At 41.8% G+C, this 21,531-nt stretch overlaps 1 protein-coding gene across 1 annotated transcript in view; it reads right to left on the bottom strand.

Moving 5' to 3' along the window:
- LOC129743761 (protein bicaudal D) overlaps window positions 1–18,788 on the bottom strand; it is a 90,171-nt gene extending 71,383 nt beyond the window's left edge. The window contains exons 1-2 of the mRNA XM_055735906.1: window positions 18,547–18,788; window positions 17,614–18,027 (exon numbers count right to left, since the gene is read on the bottom strand). Coding sequence (XP_055591881.1) covers window positions 17,614–17,841 — 228 coding nt within the window. The 5' untranslated portion in view covers window positions 17,842–18,027; window positions 18,547–18,788. The remainder of the gene's footprint in view (window positions 1–17,613; window positions 18,028–18,546) is intronic.
- Window positions 18,789–21,531: the final 2,743 nt, after the last annotated feature.

Below are 21,531 nucleotides of genomic sequence, written 5' to 3'. Positions count from 1 at the left end.
CAATAAACATCAATGAGAAAGAGTGCAAAATTGGGTTGATTTTAACCCAATGGTAAAAAAAGTTATGGCCTGTTGAATGTGTCGCAATAATTTCGTGTTCGCCCTTATTTCTAAGAGTGTCCTGGAGTGGTATGAGGCCAATTCTATCTATTTTGTTCCGACGGACTTGAACCCGCCAAATGGAGAGAATCAAGCGAAAATGCGTATAAGCTAGCTCTCACAACTTGTGTAGAAGCTCCAACGACCTTTTGAACAAATTTTTGTTTTTTGGCTGATCCACCAGAGATGTCTCCAAACACACCAAACATAAAGTTAAAAATTAATTTCAGAAAAAATAACAAAGTTTTAGTCAGTTTTGAACAGGTCGTGGATACTTAGCACGTTTCAATAAAATCGCTGTTGAAGTTTCGGATCATATTCATCATGTTCAAATACCTGGAAACGTAACGTTGTTTCCTTCAAACTTGCTAGAAGTAAATACTAAATTATGAACAATGGGATGCAGAAGTCATGCTTAGAAGTAACCCGCTTTGAGAAACTGATTGTGAAGAATGATTCTATTCGACTGGACCTAGCCGATGTGTCCTCTGACTTCAATAACCTTCCAATAAGTGCGAAAGCTTAATCCAAAGCTGTCAGTTATTTTTACGGGGTAGTGCAAAAAAGAGTGAAATTTATTAAATTCAAAACAACCCTAATTGCAGTTATCAAGCAATAAATTGAAGTCGTTCATTTTAATGATACATTTATTTATTCATATACGATTACACCTTTTCAAAACTTGAGCGCTTTGAAAGTTGCTTTGTAACTTTTCAGCAGCGCAATAGATGGCACTGTTGAAATTTTTTAAATATTTTTGTACGATAGCAATTGAAATTTCAGACACTTTTCTAAATTTATTTGGTCGAGCCTGTACATCTATTCTCTGTGCCTTTAGTTGGTAGACTGGGAATTCATTAGATTTTTTGCAAATTTTTATTTTGTTTTCCTAAAGTTTTGCATTTGTTCAAATTAAAGTTTTTTTCTTCTTATTTGCTAGATGAAATTAAAAAACGCAAGTTTTTATTTGGTTGTATTCTAAATGGAACTGTGCAAACATTTGCTCTGGATATCTGCATTTTTGGCTCTCCCCCAAACTGTCATTATCTTTTTCTTCATGATACAAAAAATAATAACACTGCCGCTCATAGCAAGTCCGTCGCATTTGCGTTTTTGTTGAAATGAGAAAAACGGCATTGACAAATCGTAAAAAGTCCCATAGTACATGGAAAATAACAGGTAGGCCATTGCGCTTAACCTCACTTGAAAGCTCCGTGTATGTACACAGCATGCTTGCATACCAACAAAAATAGTTATGAAAATTTGGCTATTTTATATAGAATGGCAATCAAAATTATCAATTTCTCCGTCGATAGCCATTCGATTCCTTTTAAAAGGGCCTCAGATGAAAGATTGATTCTTCAGGCTCATCGGAAACTATTTTTTGCTTTGGATTTTCGGATCTGAACCACAAATAATGAGCATTCAAAAGAAATTTTTATCACTGTCCCTCTTTTTTGAGAGTAAATGATTAAATATTTTCTTCTTTCTATGTTCAAAATTCGATAAAGATGTAAAATACTTCATATTTCTGTGATAAAAAATCAATTTGTTTGAATTTCTGTTCATACTGCACAAGAAAAAGACCACACAAGGCTAAATAATCACCAAATTTTAGTTTTAAATCGACCAAAAGCCCGTTGCATATTACTTTTACATATTTTGAAAAGCCAAATATTGTTCGTTGCATTAAAATGCATCAATGCATGCTTTTGTCATAATTTTAATGATTGTCAATTTTAAGAAAAAAAAGATTTTCTGAAAAATTCCATACATTTGCCCGTTTTTTCCATAACTATTTTTTGGGGCCTCTACCAATACGTTAAAAGAGAGTGGAATAGCCTACCTTGTATATTTCAAAGTACTATGAAAAAGTCCACCGTTAATTCAGCACTTGTGTGCGTTTTTAATCAAAGTAATCAACAGAATCTGTCACTAGAACGGCTAATGAAAGATTTTCACTTTATACCCAATTATTATTTTTATGTTTTGATTTTGTTGAAAATCATTTGCTGGGCTCTTATGGCTGTGAGACCGACATGCGATGATTTTGCCGTATGGGACCGACTTGCGATCATTCGTTCAATGGGACAAAATTGCTGGAGGTTTTTTCAATGTTCATCAGAATATAGTACTGAAAACAAAATTTTCTCTTGAAACTACTGATAAAATTAAAGTGATTCCAGTGATAAACTGAAATATGATGAAAATGCAAATAGGACAGACTTGCTATGAGCGTTATGCTACACTCCTCAGAGCTGATCTTGTCATGAACAGAATTTATTGCAATATCTTGAAATGCTTCAAATAATGCTTGATAAACCCTTGAATGCTCTTTGCTTCAGACAATCCTGATAAAATTCATGTACCTAAATGATTGATTTTCTATAGTAAATAAACCATCCTGAACATTTAAACACTCTAAAATAAATAACTCAGTCGTTAGGATACTATTTCTAGTCTTCGTACAATCAGGGATGAGAAGTTTTATTAGATTTTTCAAAGGAAATGATTATCACTCTGTTTGTGACATTAGTAGCACCCTTTTCTCTCAATTTATATCACTTTGATGTATTCGACAAAGTTGTAGCTGTTCCCTATTAGATCATGATATTGAAATATGCAGACGGAATAACGCTACAGGTGAGACAAGTTTAACAGTGATAAGAATGATTTTGCCTTTGAACAAACCATTAAAAGGGTTAAAAAATGTTCAAAAAAAAATAAATGTCTCAGACCACCACTCCGCCCCCCCCCCCCCCCCCCCCTTGGGTTATATCTAATTTAGGCTCAAATTGAAGGGGATAAGGCTTTTTTAGAAGCTTCGCATAGAGATTTTTGGTCTGGGACCCCCCCCCCCCCCTGGTAAACTGTGGATAATGTGCAACTCACCTCTTATTCACAACTCCTATCTCTACCTCCCCGCGGTGCCGGCTGGGATTCGAGTAACCTAAGCGGAGAAGCGGGTACCCAACCCCGGTGGATGCTTTGGTCGCATGCAGACTGAGAAGGTGGCCGCACGCGTCTGTTCCCCAGGTCAGGGGCGGCTCAAGCAGCGTCTGTCTCGCAGCGAGCGGCTGAATTTATGAAATGCGGCTCCCGCCAGCTAAGTCCAAGATGGCAGCCCCATCGCGGGATAGGGACTTTAGGCTAACAACCTACTGCTCCTGATATCTTGTATTGTTACAGAAACTGAGAGAAGAAATAACCGAATTGGAACTTTGGCAACGACTTTTAGCATGAAAACACGGACTAGAATTGGAACTTGGAATCTTTTGACCCTTGCCCAGCCAGGAAAGCTGGCTCAACTTGCTAGAGAAGCTAGCCGCCTCAAGCTAGAGATATTGGGACTGAGCGAAGTCCGTTGGCCTAACACTGGAGAACACAAGACACAGTCCGGGCAAGTACTGCTTTACTCTGGCATACGAGGAGAACATGCTACTCGGGAACGAGGAGTTGGTTTCCTGTTAAGCCCGCAGGCCCATGCGGCTCTCATAAGATGGGAACCGATAAACGAAAGAATAATCGTAGCCAGATTCAGAACACGGGTTAGAAACCTTACAATGGTCCAGTGTTATGCGCCAACTGACGTTGCCGATTTGCAGGAGAAAGAGCAGTTTTACAGTCAATTGAACAGCGTGGTTGAGAGAATTCCGAAGGGTGACATTCAAATCCACTTAGGCGACTTCAACGCAAAGATTGGCTCCGATAATCAGGACTTTGAGCGCATCATGGGGCGCCATGGTCTAGGACAGATGAGCGAAAACGGAGAGCTGTTTGTAGAATTTTGTGGCAACAACAACATGGTGATCGGTGGATCGCTCTTCCCCCATCGACCAGCACATAAGGTCACTTGGGTATCTCGAGATGGCCGAACAGAAAATCAAATTGACCACATTTGCATCAGCCGAAAATGGAGAAGGAGCCTTCTTGATGTCCGCAACAAACGAAGCGCAGACATTGCATCTGACCATCACCTCGTCCTTGAGATACGACTGAGAGTTGCGCGTGTCCAACGGCGCGAGGAGAAAGTCGGGTGTCGATACGACGTCCGCCGGTTGGAGAATCCAGAGGTGAAAAGGGCATACGTTGAACAGCTAGAATCCCGAGCCTCAGAATTGCCGACAGATGGAACAGTCGAAGAACAGTGGTGTGGAATCAAGAATGCCTTTATCACGACGAGCCATGATACTCTCGGTCAAGTTTGTGGAAGACGAAGTGAATGGATGTCGGATGAAACCTGGAGGATGATCGATGATCGGAGAAAGGCGAAAGTCGGAATTGAGCAGGCATGTACCGGGTCAGCCAAACCAACCGCCCGCTTACGATATGCGGAGCTGGAGAAGGCAGTTAAACGAGCTTGTAGACGAGACAAGAGAGCCTGGACAAACTCCCTAGCCGAAGAGGGAGAAAGAGCCGCCGCCATTGGAGATATCCGATTATTATATGATATTTCTCGCTGCCTTAGTGGTGCAAGGACTAATGCAAGAATGCCGCTGAAAGACCGAGCAGGTCAGCTGCTGACAGATCGAACAGATCACGATGTACAATATAATAAGGTGATATCTTCCCGATGATGTCGTCATTACTATCCATCTAGTGATCATCGGTGTATGCAGCATTATCTTACGCGCGCAAAACTTTTTGCCTGGCACGCTATTCGAAGATAGTAATGACGTCACTTGTTTACATTCAAACGAGTTGTTTACTCGAGTTAGTAGCCTACCTTGTCTATTTGTACCGTGGAAAAGATCAGCTCAAGCGTTGGACTGAGCATTTTGAACAACTTTTCCGAGTTACAAATAGCAATGGCCAACAGAACCCGCAGCTCGAGGCGCCCACAGTAAGTCGCATAAATGGCGTCAACTCGGAAGCGCCCTCGCTGGCTGAAATAGAAGCGGCAATCAAAAACATGAAATCCAACAAAGCGCCTGGAATCGATTGCATTCCTGCTGAAATGCTCAAAGCCGACCGTGCCTTGTCAGCACAAATGTTGCACCGTCTTTTCGCTGACGTTTGGGATACTGCAACATTCCCGGCCGACTAGATGCAGGGTATCCTCGTAAAGGTCCCAAAGAAAGGAGACCTAACAGAGTGCGGTAACTGGCGTGGCATAACTTTGATCTGTACAACCCTTAATGTACTCTGCAAAGTGATCCTGAACAGGATCCAGGAGAAAATCGACGCTACACTCCGACGGCAACAAGCTGGATTCCGATCCGGACGATCATGTGTGGACCACATCACAACGCTACGAATAATACTGGAACAAATCAACGAATTCCAGGACTCTCTTCTGCTGGTGTTCGTTGATTTCGAAAAAGCATTTAACCGACTGAACCACGAAAACATCTGGGCTGCTCTTAGACAACGAGGGGTCCCAGAGAAACTAGTCCATCTCATCGAAGCACAGTACGAGGCGTTTTCGTGCAAGGTCTTGCACGACGGTGTCTTGTCCGAACCAATTCCCGGTAACTGCTGGAGTGAGACAAGGATGTATTTTGTCACCGCTGCTTTTTCTCATCGTAATGGATGAGATCTTGACTGGATCGATTGACTGTAGACCAAACCGAGGATTGCCGTGGAATCCTTCAACCATGGAGCAACTGAACGACCTTGACCTGGCAGACGATATTGTTTTGCTCGCCCAAACACAACAAGACATGCAGAGCAAACTCGACGACCTCACCGAAAGCTCCAAGGCGGCAGGTCTCAAAATCAATGTCGGAAAGACCAAGTCGATGGAAATCAATACAGAAAATCGTTCCAATTTCGTGGTAGCTGGACAACTACAGGTTGAGACAGTGGAGTGCTTCCAGTATCTTGGTAGCCAGATTACGCCTGATGGTGGTACCAAGAAGGACATCGAAACCCGGATCAGAAAAGCCCGATTTGCGTTTGCGAGTCTCCGAAACATCTGGCGGTCACGCCAGATCTCTCTACGAACTAAGATCCGAATCTTCAACTCAAACGTCAAATCCGTATTGCTGTACGGGTGTGAAACTTGGTGCACATATGCGGTGACGACGCGAAAACTGCAAGTTTTTGTGAATCGCTGCCTGCGGAACATCATCCGCGCTTGGTGGCCTGGCAACTGGATCTCAAACGTTGAACTTCATCGCCGGTGTCATCAAAAGGCGCTAGAAATCGAGATTCGGGAACGTAAGTGGAGATGGATTGGGCACACGCTGCGAAGAGATGAAAACGAGATTTGCAGAGAGGCGCTTGACTGGAATCCAGAAGGTCATCGAAGAAGAGGCAGGCCCAAAAGCTCGTGGCGGCGAAGTCTAGCCGCTGAAATCCGCACTGTTGACGAGAACCTTGGCTGGCAGCAAGTGAAGACGCTGGCTCCGGATCGCCAGCAGTGGAGATCTTTTATCTCAGGTAGAAAGGTTTTTTAGGTAGGTAGGAAGGTACCCCCCCCCCCCCCCCCCCCATAAATGGATTCCTAAAATCATTAATGTTGCATCATATGGGATGGAAAATCCCAAGAAGATTAAAATCCCAAATGAAACAACAAAACGAAAAACATTAATGTTGCAATATTAATTTTATAACACCACCTGTGAAATCCTTAAAGACACTAACGACAAGAGAGAGTTTTTTTATTGGACTTCCGAAGTACATCTATAGAAAGAAATTATGCAACATTAAAAAACTTTCGATTTCATTAGGGAGGGGTCTTTTAATAAAAAATCTTTCTTGTAAGCCCCTAAAAACTTCCAAAAAAGTCTAACGCTGTACTTCAGATAATGGTTAAAATTCGGGTAGTCGATAAATAAACGGAAAATCTGAAGTGTGAATATTGCTGCAACACGTTATGCATATTTCTCGATCACTAGTGTGTCAAAGGATAGCATATTGCTCTAGAGCAGGTCATTTCCGGTCATTGCTGGAATATGATCGAACCATATCGCCCCCAATAATGGTACGTCCAGTTACCAAATCAAGTCAAAAACCGAAGCTCGCCTTTCAGGTGAAAACCCACGCGCAACGCACGCAGCAGTGCAAGCCAGGCTGAAGTGCCACCAAATCGGCACCAACGCAACGAATCAAAGCAAAGAGCCATCGACGAAAAACGCATTCGCATTTCCAGGTTGGCAGCAAATTCGCCGACAGATGACGTGATCTGCTTGCTATCTATCAACCAACCACAGAGGTATAATATTGACTCGTTACTCTAGCATTTAATGTATTAAATAGTGGTTGGCAGCGAGGGGTCCGTACATATGTGGAGCGTGTAGCTAGGTATATGGTCGAAAAAATTTCGTTCGCACACCTGAGTGCACTTTCCATCATTGTCATTATTATTCAACATTCATCCATCATCGTCATCAACCTCGTCGTCAGCACTATATTGTGTGGACATTGTTGGTTTGCGCTGCTGCTGCTTGAGAGTAGGGTAAATGCACGTGTTATAAATCTTGAACAGAGTTTTAGATCAATAATTTTTGAGTGAGACAAAGTTCTAAAACAAATATAGAGAAACGTTCATAATTGTATAGATCTACTGAATCTTTAGTCGATCCTAATATAACCTAGAAAAAAGGAACTACTTTGGTATCAATGTTTATTAGCCGTTTGGAAAAATTTTTGAAGCTCATTACCTCTCCCAACTAGAAAGTTCATTCGATGAATCATATGATGAAACACCGTTATCTTATGCTGGAACGAATGGCTGGAGGTGTTCGGTATGACCCTCACGACCCATCACCCTAAATTTCGAATCGGAATAGGCCTTTATCTCTTCTTACAAGAAGATCCAGGAAAGGTTATTTCCTATCTTCCTAAGTGAATTTGTTCGGTTTATGGATGTTAGAAGTTCTTCAAGAGAATCTGTGTTTACTACACAAAAAATGTCATCGGTGTATCCCCACCATTTTTCGGGTAATAAATCTTGATTTTCAAGAGTTTCTTCCAAATGAACCATAAACAGTTCACACAAGAATGGAGACAAAAGGTTTCCCACTGGGGCCCTCTTTGTTTGTCAATAGAACAAATCCCCAAATTTAAAGAATGTTTGTCCCATACACAGTTCCATACAATTCTTGCAGTTTCGAACTTTGAGTATCCAAATGCTCCCATTGTGTTGTTGGAGCAACCAATTTTCTAACAGATTAGAAGCTTCTTTAACGAAAATACTTGGAAACAAAGCTGACACATCAAAAGAAACGATGATTTCGTCCTCTTAGATACCTTTCGAGGCTTGAAGAAAGTTGATGAATTCAATTGTGTTGGTTACTGATCTTGTTTTAAAGGATTTCGGCATCCTTTTCAACTCGTTCAATAACCACTTAGCCGCTTTTTCGAAACGCGCGTTAACACCCGATATTATCTCCCTCATCTCATTCCCTGGTTTCAGAATCTTAGGTAAACCTTTGATTCTAGGGACGATAGGGGCGTACACTTTCAAGGCGATCGGCGCAAATCGACCTGTATCGATTGGTTGTTATCCGGTTTGTCCATGATGACCACCGAATTTTCCTTGTCCGCCTTGACGCAGAACACCTCCATTTTCTTAAGCTCTTTCTGTTGAAACTTACGGTTTTGTATTTGTTCCTGCGGCATCCTTTAACAGCAGCAGACTACTACTGCCACAAGCAGAACCAAAACATTGTTTGTTTTTGTTCCTCTTGCTATGTCCCATTGACAATCGAGAACAATAGATCAATGATTGCTGATTTATTTATTTATTTGTTTATTCAATCAACGGACCAAGTATAGGTCCAAATGATAACTTAAACTTAAAGTTACATAAAATTTACATCTAATTAGCGATTTCTTGATATTCTTAAAACATTTCTTCGGAAAACATCCCACGAATCGTCGAAATCGAAGAACTCGGAAAAGCGGTTGAACGTTTTCATTACACCGATGAATGCACTATTGGCTCCATAGTTGTTCAATCGAATGGGGACATACAGTTGAAGGTCCTGGTTTCTCAGTCCCTGGGGTCTCACACTAAGAGAAATAGCTTTCAGTAGCGTAGGACAATCGATACGCGATGTCAGTAGATCGGCGACAAAAGAAGCTCGTGTTGCATTTCTTCGGGGTTGAAGAGTATCCATGTCTATGAGACGACATCGATGTTCGTAGCTTGGCATGTGGAACGGGTCTTGCCAGTTAAGGTGTCTGAGGGCATAACGCAAAAAGCGCCTCTGGATAGCCTCGAGCCGCTCGGTACCGTTCTGGTAGTAAGGACACCAGACAGCTGAGGCGTATTCGAGGATGGATCGGACTATGCAGCAATACAGGCTCTTCAGGCAATACACGTCCTTGAATTCCTTGGCCACTCGAAATAAAAATCCGAGGCTTCTAGAAGCTTTATCGACTACGTAGTTCGTATGTGTTTTGAATTCCAGCTTACGGTCGAGTATTACGCCCAAATCATTGATGTGGTCTACCCGCGCAATGGACTCATCTCCTGAGAAGTTCTCCGCGCAAAAAGGCTGCTGTCTTCGAGAGAAACTGATGACTGCACATTCACTGCGATGCAGAGGCAAGCAGTTGATGTCGCACCACTGTGCGAAAAGATTGAACTGGTTTTGCAGAAAATCAATGTCATCCTGACCGTTTATGGTGTAGAACAGTTGAAGATCATCAGCATAACAAAGTTTCGGGCCGTCGAGGAGTGACATCGACATCGTTGAAATAGATTAAGAAGATAATCGGTCCTAGGTGACTACCTTGGGGCACACCGGAGGAGGCAGAGAACCGGCTAGAGAGAGTGTCTCCAGTGCGAACTGTCAATTTACGTCCAGTTAAGTAAATGCGGAACCAGCCAAGTAAAGGTCCGCAGAATCCTAAGCGCCCAAGCTTACGAATGGTGATATCGTGGTTCACCTTATCAAACGCTGCTGACAAATCAGTATAAATGGCGTCAGTTTGAGACTTAATTAGCAGCAAAACTTTCGTGTACATAGGAGGTGAATGTCAACAGGTTAGTTCTCGTAGATTGTTTGGGCATAAAACCGTGCTGATCGATTGAAAAATTTTGCTTACAGTACGAGAAAATCGGATCCATGACGAGTAATTCGAATTGTTTGGAGATTGCACATAAAGCAGAAATTCCTCTATTGTTGTTGATATCTCTCCGGCCCCCCTTTTTATGGACTGGAAACATGTAGGCTTCCTTCCACAGTGAAGGGTAGGTGGCTCTGTCAAGAGAAGCTTGGAAGATGAGTCTTACAGGTGTCAGTAAAACAGGCATAAATCGTTTTAAAAAGGTAGATGGTATACCGTCCGGGCCAGTAGAGAGGGAGTTTTTGAGCTTTGCCGCTGCTTTAGATATGACTGCATCCTCTACTACAATCGTGTTCATGCTGAAGCCGAGTGGCGAAACATTCCTAACAGCACTCTCCACGTGTTCTGGGGATGTTGAAGCAGTAGCAAAGGTACTCGAGAATTTTTGAGCAAAGAGAGCACAGATTCCGCCATCAGAGTTCGCAGTGTTGCCATCCAGAAACATTTGAGTTGGAATACCAGATACATTCCGCTGACTTTTGGACATGCTTCCAGAACGATTTTGGGTTGGACTTGAGGTTACGTTGTACTCGAAAAAGATAATTTTGGAAACAACGCTTACTGGCTTTTTTATAAGAGGAGTTCACTCTTCGATATACATCCTTAGTTTGGGAGGATTTGAGCTTATGGTGATTTCTAAGAGCACATCTTTTCGCCGTCTTCAGTCGACGCAGTTCTTTCGTAAACCAGGGAGTCCGCAAATTCCCGGAAGTCGTTCGCTTTGGCACGTGGCGGTCGATAACGTAATTTAAGATATGCGAAAAGGTTTCGGCCGCAGCATTGGGCCGCAGTAGGTTGAGTTCAGATTCCCAGTCGATGGTGACCAGAAAATGGGAAATAGCATCGAAATCCGCTTTCTTGAAGTCGAGATAGAAAGGTGCTGATTTTTCGACAGAAGCATGCAATCCAGTGACCTCGAGCGAAACCATTAGAGCTGGATGATGCTGAACTGCCTTAACGAACGGTGCAGGAGCCGAATCAATGGTCGGAACGCGAGACCCAACGCTAGCAAAGCAGAGATCCAGGATTCATATCGTCAATAAGCAGTGCTCAAAATTAAGTATGACCGGGGTTCAAAACATAGTTCGATTCTATGAACTTAAAGTTAAGTACCATTTTTCCTCCTTTCGATGGATCAAAACGGAGTTCGAACTGCGAACTCAAAATTGATCCCTTTTTTCCTTCGGCGAGGGATCAAAGCTGAGTTCGACCTTATGAACTACAAATTGAACTCTCTTTGTTGGACTGAAAACACTTAGCGAGTTCAGTCCGAACCGGAACAGCAACTAAGGGGGCATCCATAAATTACGTAACGCTCCTAGGGGGGGAGGGAGTAACCTCGAGCGTTACGAATTGTGACATAGGGGAGGGGGGAGGTATGCTCATCGTTACGTAACGATTTTTTTCCCAAAAATTTCAGTTTAATCGCCGCTATTTTGATGTCATGCTAATTTTTGCAGAATGATAAGCAAACCAAAATCAGTTAAATATTTGTAAGCTTCAACATGATTGAAACTGTTTGTAACCTTTCCTCTATAAAAATTCTGAAATAGACTGTATTGAATATCCGTGAAATACCCGTTGGAAAACCAAATGTTAGGTACGTTTACCCCCAAGAACTCAATTCAACCTTAAGACGGAAATTTTACAATTTTTTCTCAATTGATTTTTTAAAAAGCAGATTTGATTATTCCAACAATAATACTAAGTTGAGTAGTTGATTAACTAGAGTTTACTATATTTTTTGCATAACTAGTTATGCTTCTTGAACAAAATAAAGAAAACAAGGTAGATCACCAGTAAACAAGCAATTTATTCATCAATTTATTTTATTAAACAGTTATCATCAATGAAAACTAAGAAGCGATTTTGATAGATATTAATTCCGTTTCAAAGAACGTTAAAAAAAGTTGTGTTAATTTCTTTTTACCTTCGAAAATCTGTATTCAAAACATCACAAGATGAGAGGGGGGGGGGGGGTAGTCAGCGTTACGTAATTTTCATAGGGGGGTATGTCGAAGCGTTACGATTTGCGACATACGGGGGGGAGGGGGTCAAAAAAGTGCATTTTTTGCGTTACGTAATTTATGGATGCCGCCTAACAAAAACGTCGCAAAATTTTGTCGTTCCGGAACAATTACCGAAAGACTATGAAGGAAATTCATAATGAAATGTATGTTCACCGTGTCAGCGTAAAATTCTGTCCGTCATTGTCATCATATGGTGAGCGGTTTGGAATGTCCGGAAACTTCCGGATGTTGTTTACTTCCCGTGGGAAGTAACATCCGGAAGTTTTCTTTGACCGGGAGTGTCGAAACTTTCCACCGCTCTGTAATTGCAATGCAATGTACCGGAACAGCAACATCCGGGTACAACAAATTTTAATCATCCTTTAATTCCCTGAAAATAAGCTACCCTCGAAAAAAAAGGATAAATTCGAGTTCGGCTGCCGAACTTAGTATTGAGTATGCCTATCAGAACTTAATTTTGCTATTGCCCAGTCAAACTCAAAGTTGAGGGCGGCCACCGAAGTGCTGTTTTGAACCAAAACTACTTAATTTTGAGTTAAAAAAAAGAGCGTGTAGAAGGATGATAGGTGATGATGATAAACGCAGTACAAATGTTTATTTCATCATACTGTTAAGCGAGACTACTCAAATTGGGTTCGTGGTAACACAACAGTGTTGCCAGATATTCTGGGTAAGAGTATCAAAGTACTCATTCAGTTATTAGTACTCTCATACTCTATTTTTTTTTGGTTACCCAGGTGGTAAATTCGAAGAAGGAATTTTACGAATTGGTCCCAATGCATGTCGAGTGCCGTGTCTACATGGAACCAATGGGTCGACTCGTTATATACTCATCCGTATATGCATACGCCCCAAACTCCACCTGGGGCCTCAGACAATTTCCCAAACCGGTACCTGCTCTAAGGCAATACTTCGGCAGGGAGTGTCTATTTCACGCATACGCGCTACTTATGCAACACTCGCCAATAAGTTCATATTTAAATTAAATATCCTGGCCGCCCAAGATCATCTTCACGTTGTGGGCCCATCGGCTACGCTGATTGTTTTGCGTATAGTTCATTTGATAGCTTCGGACTCTTTAAGCTTAGTAAAGTTAACCTACGTTATCCTACGTCAGGCATGTCAAACTGGGGGTTATGCTGCCCGCCGGCCTTGGTCAATGCGGCCCGCGTAGTGGCGATGTTTGGGATCAAACGATGGGTCCACCTTCCTCTTTCTGAGCTGTCCCACAGCTGCTGCCAGTAGGCCATGGAGCTATCTCTGGCTCGTGTTCCCACGTTTTGCGTGCCTCTATTTTCGAGGCAATAGGAGTCCTCCGCCAACATAACCGAGATGGGCATGACTCCCGCTACAACGCATGCAGCCTCCGACGAAAAGGTGCGATATGCACTGATGACCCGCAAATTCATTCGCCTCTAAACACTGTTCAGCTTCTGCTGGTTACACTGGATGTTAAGACCAGATTTCCAGGCCGCCCCTCCATACCGAAGGATTGACGAAACTATACTCGAAATTATCCTTCGCTGACTACTTCGACCGCGAGTAGTTCGCCATTATCCTTGTGAGTGCGGCCGTTGCTGTTGCCGCCTTCTTGCATACATACTCAACGTGGTTTTTAAAGCTGAGTCGGTCGTCAATCATCACACCCAAATATTTAAGCTCACACTTTGATTCGATAGTGCATGATCCAACTGTAATCCTGCCTGTTTGCTGTGAAATCAGGACCATCTCGGTTTTGTGGTGAGCCAACTGCAAACTTTTGGAGTGCATCCAGCTCTCTACAGCCTCTGAAGCTCTTAGCTGGACGATTTCTGTTGAGTAACCCGTCGCTAGCAGCACGACGTCGTCCGCGAAACCAACCTACCTTACTCCCTCTGGCAGGCTCAATGTCAGCACTTCATCATACGTAATATTCCACAGAACCGAGCCCAGTATCGACCCTTGCGGTACTCCAGCTGTAACAGTTTCCTGAAATCCTTCGCTGGTCATGTTTAGTAGCTTGCGGTTCTGGAAATAGCTTTCCACTAATTTGCAGAGATATTTCGGTATCCTCATTTCAATAAGCGAAGAAGCAGTCGCTGCCTAGCTGACACTATTGAAGGCGTTTCGCACGTCCAATATGTTACTACCGAACAAAAACGGTCCCCTCTTCTCTTCTTGAGTCTGGCTTTATCAGCCGTTTCGATGACAGTTCGAATGTCGTCGACTGTGCATCGCCCTTTTCGAAAGCCGAATTGATTGTTGGACAATCCGCCCTCGCCCTCGGTGTACTGCTGGATACGATTCAAGATCACCTTTTCCAGAACCTTTCCAACCGTATCCAGTAGGCATATTGGACTGTATTCCGATGGGTTCCCCAATGGCTTTCCTGGTTTGGGCAGCAGAACCAGCTTCTGCCGTTTCCAAATATCCGGAAACATCCTTTCCTCTATACAAATTTGCAGTGACGATCGGAACATTTCGGGAAATTTCATAATAGCGGCCTTAACTGCAATGTTCGGAATACCATCTTCTGGACCCGGAGCCTTTTCCAGCTGAAGGGATTTGGCGATGTCGCGCAGTTTTTCCAACGATATTAACTCCTCCTCGCTCGTATCCCAGTCGTACGGGACTTGCGACCAGCTATTGATATTATGATGTGATGAGGGAACAGCTCTCTCGTTATTTCCCTCAGTTTGTTCGGGATCATTTCGTGTGCTACCGCTTTTGTTTTTTGCCATGACTATCCTGTAGGCATCACCCCATGGTCGGTCATTGGCATCAAGATAAAGTTTTCTGAAACATGCCTGTTTACTCTCCTTTATTGCCTTGCATAGGTTTCTTTTCGCATTTTTGAAAAGCGGCCTACGCTCGTCTCTCTCCATTTGAGTTCGTGCTCTCTGCATGTTTCGCCTAGCGCGAAGGCATCTGGCACGCAAATTCGCGATTTCCTCAGTCCACCAATAAACTGGTGGATGTGTGTTTCTATGATTAGCTCTCCTCGTCATTGCTGCGTCACAAGCGCGTATGAGTACTTTCGTCAGGTTTTCCGCCGACAAGTTAGACAGGTTTTGCTCCCACTTCAAAACATCGACAGACATTCCGGCCAAATTGTTTTGTCCTCCAGCGTCGTTCACCTGTTATTACCTCTCCTCTAACTGACTGTGCACTTTTACCCACACGATAATGGATCGCAAAGTGGTCGCTATGGGTGTAGTCCTCGCTCACCCTCCAATTACTTGTCACATCTGGGACTAGCAAATGTGATATCTATAATGGATTCACGTCCCTCTCTATGGTAGGTTCTAGTATTACCTACGTTCGCCAGGTCCACATTCAGCCTTGCAAGTGCTTCAAGTAGACCCTGTCCTCTGGCGTTCGTAAGGGAACTACCCCATTCCTGGGCCCACGCATTGAAATCCCCCGCGATAATAACGGGGCTTCGGCCTGTGAGCAACTCGACTATCCTATCCATCGTAGCGCTAAACTTCTCCAAGGTCCACCTCGGTGGAGCGAAGCAGCTACAGAAGAAGATCCCATTGACTTTGGCTATCACGAAGCCTTCCTCATTCGATGTGACCACTTCTTGTATGGGAAACTTTCCTGTCACCCCTATTGCTGCCAGATTGGCACTATCGGTCACCCAATTTATGCCATTCAGGGCTCTATAATAGGGGTCTGCTACTAAAGTTATGTCTAGCTTCTCTTCCACTGTCATCTGTCGCAGAAGCTGTTGTGCTTCGTTACAGTGGTTGAGGTTAATTCCCGGTTAGGGAATATGAAAAGTGGAAAGTGACAAATAGCTATCGCTAATGTAATGGGTATTTGTTTAAGGACTCGACGAACAAACCTGAATAAAGATAACATTTAAAATCCCATAAAAAAAAATAATAATAATAAAAATAAAGATAACTCTATTCCACCACTAAAACCTGCGTTGAATTACTCATTTCAACAATTTGTTTACAAACTGCGTGAGCTGGCTAAAAAGTTCAAAACCAGCATTGGGATGATTCAGGGAATCAAGGCCAGGAACTCCTTGAAGACGTTCAAGAAGAGGAAGTTACCTAAGAAATCAGTAGAGCAACAATCTCGAGCAAAAACAAGGGCACGGAAACTTTACGAACGGATTCTGGAAAACAGCAACAGATGCATCTTAATGGACGACAAAACCTACGTCAAACAGGATTCAGGAATGCTTCTCGGGTCACAATTCTACACGAAATCGACGGACGAGGAGGTGGATGATGTCGGATGCACGATTGCGATGGAAATGCTTTTGGGAAAATTATTCGTACCGGTGGTCTGCGGTCAAGTATTTTCTTCACAAAAGGTACAATAAATGCTCAAGTTTACAAAGCTGAATTCTTCGAAAAAGATGGCTGCCCCTCTATAAAAAGCATCAGTACCCCCCTCTCTTCTGGCGGGATTTGGCTACTGCATATTACGCCAAGCCTGTACTGCAGTGGGTTTCAGACAATAATACTCAAAACGATTGAACGATAGTGCCCGATTGTGAAAAGGATCTTAAGGAAGGAGGGGACAGTTTCTCAAAGCATGGAAGAATTCGAGAAAAATTGGAAGGGCTTGTGATATAGCTCAGTTGGCAAGTCTGTTGTCTCCTGAGCCGATGTCCGCGAGTTCGAGCCCAAGAGTAAATATCGAACACAGTTGTACCGGATAAGTTTTTCAATAACGATCCGCCAACTGTAACGTTGATAAAGTCGCGAATGCCATGAAGATGGTAAAACGACTATAATCGAAACAAAAACAAAAGAAAAATTGGAAGGCAGCATCCAGGAAACGCACAAAAGCTACTGTGCAGAACCTGATGGAAGGCATTTCATGAAAAGTGCGATCATTCTTTAGAACCTAATTTTTTGACTTAAGTTTACCATGACATTGTTTCTAATCATTCTGATCTTAAATAAACTGAATTGAAAAAATTAAATACCTAATAAACTTATTTCATTTTTATTCACAGAAAGATAGGCTAATGAGATTTTGATACACTAAAATTCACAAATATAAAAAAAACTTTTAATCATACGAGAATTTGAATTGTAATTGTAATTGTAATTTTATTGAGAACGATAGCCTTCTTTGGTACTACATAAGGTTAAGGAAACTATGAAGAAGCGGTTAAACATTGGAGAATGTTCAGATGATCGATTGAAAATTTATTCACCTTCAATATGCAAAAAACAGGTTTGAAATTTATGTTATGATGTTTTTTTTTCTCAAGGGATTTTAAGCTTCAGTGGCTTATTCATCCCGAATGTAATTTGTTAGAATTGTGTTATTTTATGATTTGCGTTGCAAAGTTCTATAGCAAATACATTTTAAGAGTTGAGAGATCCTTTTAACTACAGAACCTAAGATGAATCTTAGGAATGTTACCCTAAATAACAGGGGAGAAAAATTGCATCTAGCTTCATAGCTGATTGGACACACAATCGAATGTTGCTTATCGGAAACCTACCTCCTGGGTGATATCCAGCTCGTGTTTGGCGTTCTCGTAGAGCGCTTCCAGCTCCTCGCACTTGACGTCCAGGGCATTTTTTTCCGCCAGAAGCCCGAGACCATACTCGGCCGCATCGTGGTTTGCGTTTTTGACCTGATCAAGTTCCCGCGTTAGCCGCTCGATTTCGATCCGCAGCTCGGCCAATTCATCACCCTCATTGCTCAGGGTCTGGGGCTTGGTGGCCATCTCTGGTGCTGGTGCTCTCCGGCTGCTGCCCCGGATCTAATCCGACGACGAATGATTTCACAAATCTTTTTCTCTTTTTTATTTTGAGGAGGGTTTCTGCAATGCAATGCAAACACGCGCACGTACGCACACACACGTACACGTGTATGCCCACCACAAACACAACAGCGGAACCTCCGAGGAACTCTAAACGAAAAGAAAAACCTTTTTGCTGAAAACTCTCTAATGGTGATGAACAACAAACAGAAAACGATAGCAGCAGCAGCAGCAAGAAGCACCCCAAGACTTCGATAATCAGCTTCGCGACTGAATTTCGATGACGGGCACAAAAATTTTCAACAACCCGTCGAAATCATCGCGTTTTTCTCCTCGTTTTTCCTAATAGTCTCGCTGCTGCGCCGCCAAAGAGATACGTTGTTACACTTGACTGGATTTTGTGTGCAGTTATTGGAGATTCACAATAAAAAAAAAGACCCAATCATATACCTTTTCCCCTACACAATTGCCACAAACCAAAAACTTTTCCTTTAACCAAAAAAAAAAAAAGAAACAACAATCACATCTACTCTTCCTCAAATTGGACAGCCATTAATGGGGCTCCAAAAACTTTTCACACATTCCCCAAAGGCCCCCAATGATCGAAATCAAAATTAAAGCAGCAAATCCTCTTCTTCTTTCCCCGAAGTTGCTGAAAAATTTTCACACCTGAACCACTCAAATTCTTTCACCACATCCCGTTTTATCACAAATCACATTCACTATTTCAAGTCCGAACAATTTCCGATAATGCCCCGCGAGGTGCAAAACTAAAAACTTGCTATAGAAAATGAAAAATTCCGATGATGACTGACTCGCTCGAGTTTGGATGGACGACGATGATGGAATTAAAACTTGCTGCTAGCTCGTTGAATGGCGAAGGTGTTTTGTGTGGTGCTGGACGACTGACTGAAATGTATCAAACTGAACTACTGTTGCTAGAGCGAGAAATCGGCTGGCGAAAGTTTTCCCGTTTTGATAACGGAACATGGGGGAGGTGGGTGGAAACACGTTGGCACGCACGCGAAAGAGACGGCAAATAGACTGAGAGCTGACTGTCGAGAGCTGTCAAAGTGGTTGTCAAAATGTCGCGGAGATTCAGGTACGTTAACACTTTAAAAGATTGATAATATTTCACACGCTCCTTTTTTTTTAACTCAAACAAAATTAAGTTTGACAGACGTTCAAAGTTCGATTCTATGAACACTCGGCAAATATAACAAAAAATAAAAAAATTACAAAAATACTGAAACCACAAAAATAGTAAAAGTTACAATAATTACAAACATAAAATAAATTATCAAAATTCCCAAAAATTACCAAAAATTACAAGAATTACAAAAATAACAAAAATTACAAAAATTACAAAAATTACAAAAATAACAAAAATTACAAAAATTACAAAAATTACAAAAACTACAAAAATTACAAAAATAAAAAAAATTACCCAAATTACAAAAATTTTCAAAAACTACAAAAAATGCTAAAAATTACAAGAGTTACCAAATAAACAAAAATTTCAAAAAAAAACCTGAAAATAACAAAAATTACAAAAATAACAAAAATTACAAGAATTACAAGAATTACAAGAGTGACAAAAATTACAAATATTACAAATGTTATGAAAAAATAACGAAAATAAAAAAAAATAACAAAAATAACACAAATTGAAAATTACAAAATTTAAAAATTTCAAAAATTAAAAATTATAAATTACAAAAATTATATGAATTACATTTTTTTTTTTTTATTTACAAAAGGTTTTATTAGGCATTTTACTTATAAAGTTTTTATGTGCCGGGAGTATTTTTCCTAACTTTGGGTTAGTAAGAGGGGGGCCGTAATCGTCGCGGCTACTCAACTGTTAATTCAACTATGTATAGGAAAGGAAAGGGGATTAACTGGGGTCACTTCCAAGAACAGTTTCCGTTAGGGTCCGGTGGTGACTTCCTGTAGCTGTGGTTTCGATAGCTACCTCAGGGTTTTCGACTTCCTGGCCAGCCTTCTTTGTGGTGTTGTAGGACCCGTCGGATGAAAGTTTGTTCTAATAAATAGACGAAACGAGCATTAGATAGAGTACAGACAGAGGGGAAGAGGACTAAACGACCGAGTCAGACATTTTAAGATATTTGTATATAGGGTACAAATATTCAAGATCTAAGTTTGCCAAGATGTCTCGAATTGGAACACCAGGTAGTTTACTTCGGGCCCTAAGGGTATCCAGTAGCCAAGCCCTCGATCGATCAAACCGTTCACACGTCCACACAACATGATCAATGTCGTGGTAGCCATCCCCACAAACACAAACATTGCTTGTAGCTAGTTGTATACGAAACAAATGCGCGTCAAGCCGGCAGTGATTTGACATGAGCCGAGAAACCACGCGAATGAAATCGCGACTCATGTTAAAATGCTTAAACCATGCCTTCGTCGGAACCTTAGGGATAATCGTATGGAGCCAACGTCCTTTTGTGCCATTGTCCCAGCTAGACTGCCAAGCGTTAATCGCTAAAGTGCGAGGTATTGAAAAATATTCATTGTAAGTTATTATCCTCTCAAAGATTTCACCTTGTAACGCGCCCACCTTAGCCAATGAGTCCGCATTCTCATTGCCTTGAATAAGACAATGAGACGGGATCCAAGCTAAGGTAATCCTGTACGAATTTTCGATCAAAGCGCCCAATATCCCTGAAATTTCCAGCAAAAAATGGGAAGAGCGCTTCATCAGTTTCATCGATCGAATCGCCTCAACGGAGCTGAGACTATCCGAATAGATGAAATAGTGGTCTACGGGCAGAGTGCGAATGTGTTCCAAGGTACAATAAATTGCGGCTAGTTCGGCAACGTAAACGGAGCATGGCTCTTGAAGCTTGAACGAAGCTTCAAAGCGCTCATTATACACTGCGAAACCAGTCGCGCCGTCGATTCTAGAACCATCAGTAAAGAACATTTTTGTAGGGTCAATTTCACGTACTTTTGATGCAAAGATTGAAGGAATGACGTTGGGTCGAACGTGTTCTGGAATTCCACGGATGTCAGCGGTCATGGATAGATCGAATTTTAATAAGGAACTACTGATCGGGTAAAAGTGACTCGTGTCCGAATTTAACAAAGAAGGGTTTATTTCTAACTGACTAAAAGTTTGATAATTGTTTACATATTTTACTTGCGAATTAATATTCATAAGCCTTTCCAAATTTTCTATCACCAAAGGATTCATAGTAACACTTCGAATTAGGAAACGTAGCGATAAATCGAAGAACCGATTTTCCAACGGCATTATTCCCGCCAGTACTTCGAGACACATCGAATTTGCGAATATCGTGAAAAATGGGTAGTAAGGAACTTAAGTAGGTACCATAGCTGAAGTAAAAAAGTGAAAATGTGGCTGAATCAAAGCAATCGAAAGATTCCGGTTAATTTTTATTTAAAAAGAGAATTAAAGGGAATCTTTCGATTGCTGTGATGCAGTAGAATTATTCAACTAAGTAGGCTCACAACACCATATTAGAGTGAAAATGTGGAGCGACGACCAAAAAAAAAAAAGGTCATCACTTGGAGCAAAATTTCCGTTAATTTTACGTTGCCTGATTTTGCCTGATTTTTATTTCGCCAGTTCCCTGATTTTTGAAAATAAATGTTGGCAACCCTGGT

The sequence above is a fragment of the Uranotaenia lowii genome, chromosome 2 (genome assembly GCF_029784155.1).
Source record: "Uranotaenia lowii strain MFRU-FL chromosome 2, ASM2978415v1, whole genome shotgun sequence".
In the NCBI taxonomy this organism is placed as follows: Eukaryota; Metazoa; Arthropoda; class Insecta; order Diptera; family Culicidae; genus Uranotaenia; species Uranotaenia lowii.
The sequence above is the reverse complement of the archived record's forward strand: the minus strand, read 5'-3'. Positions and strand labels throughout refer to the sequence as shown.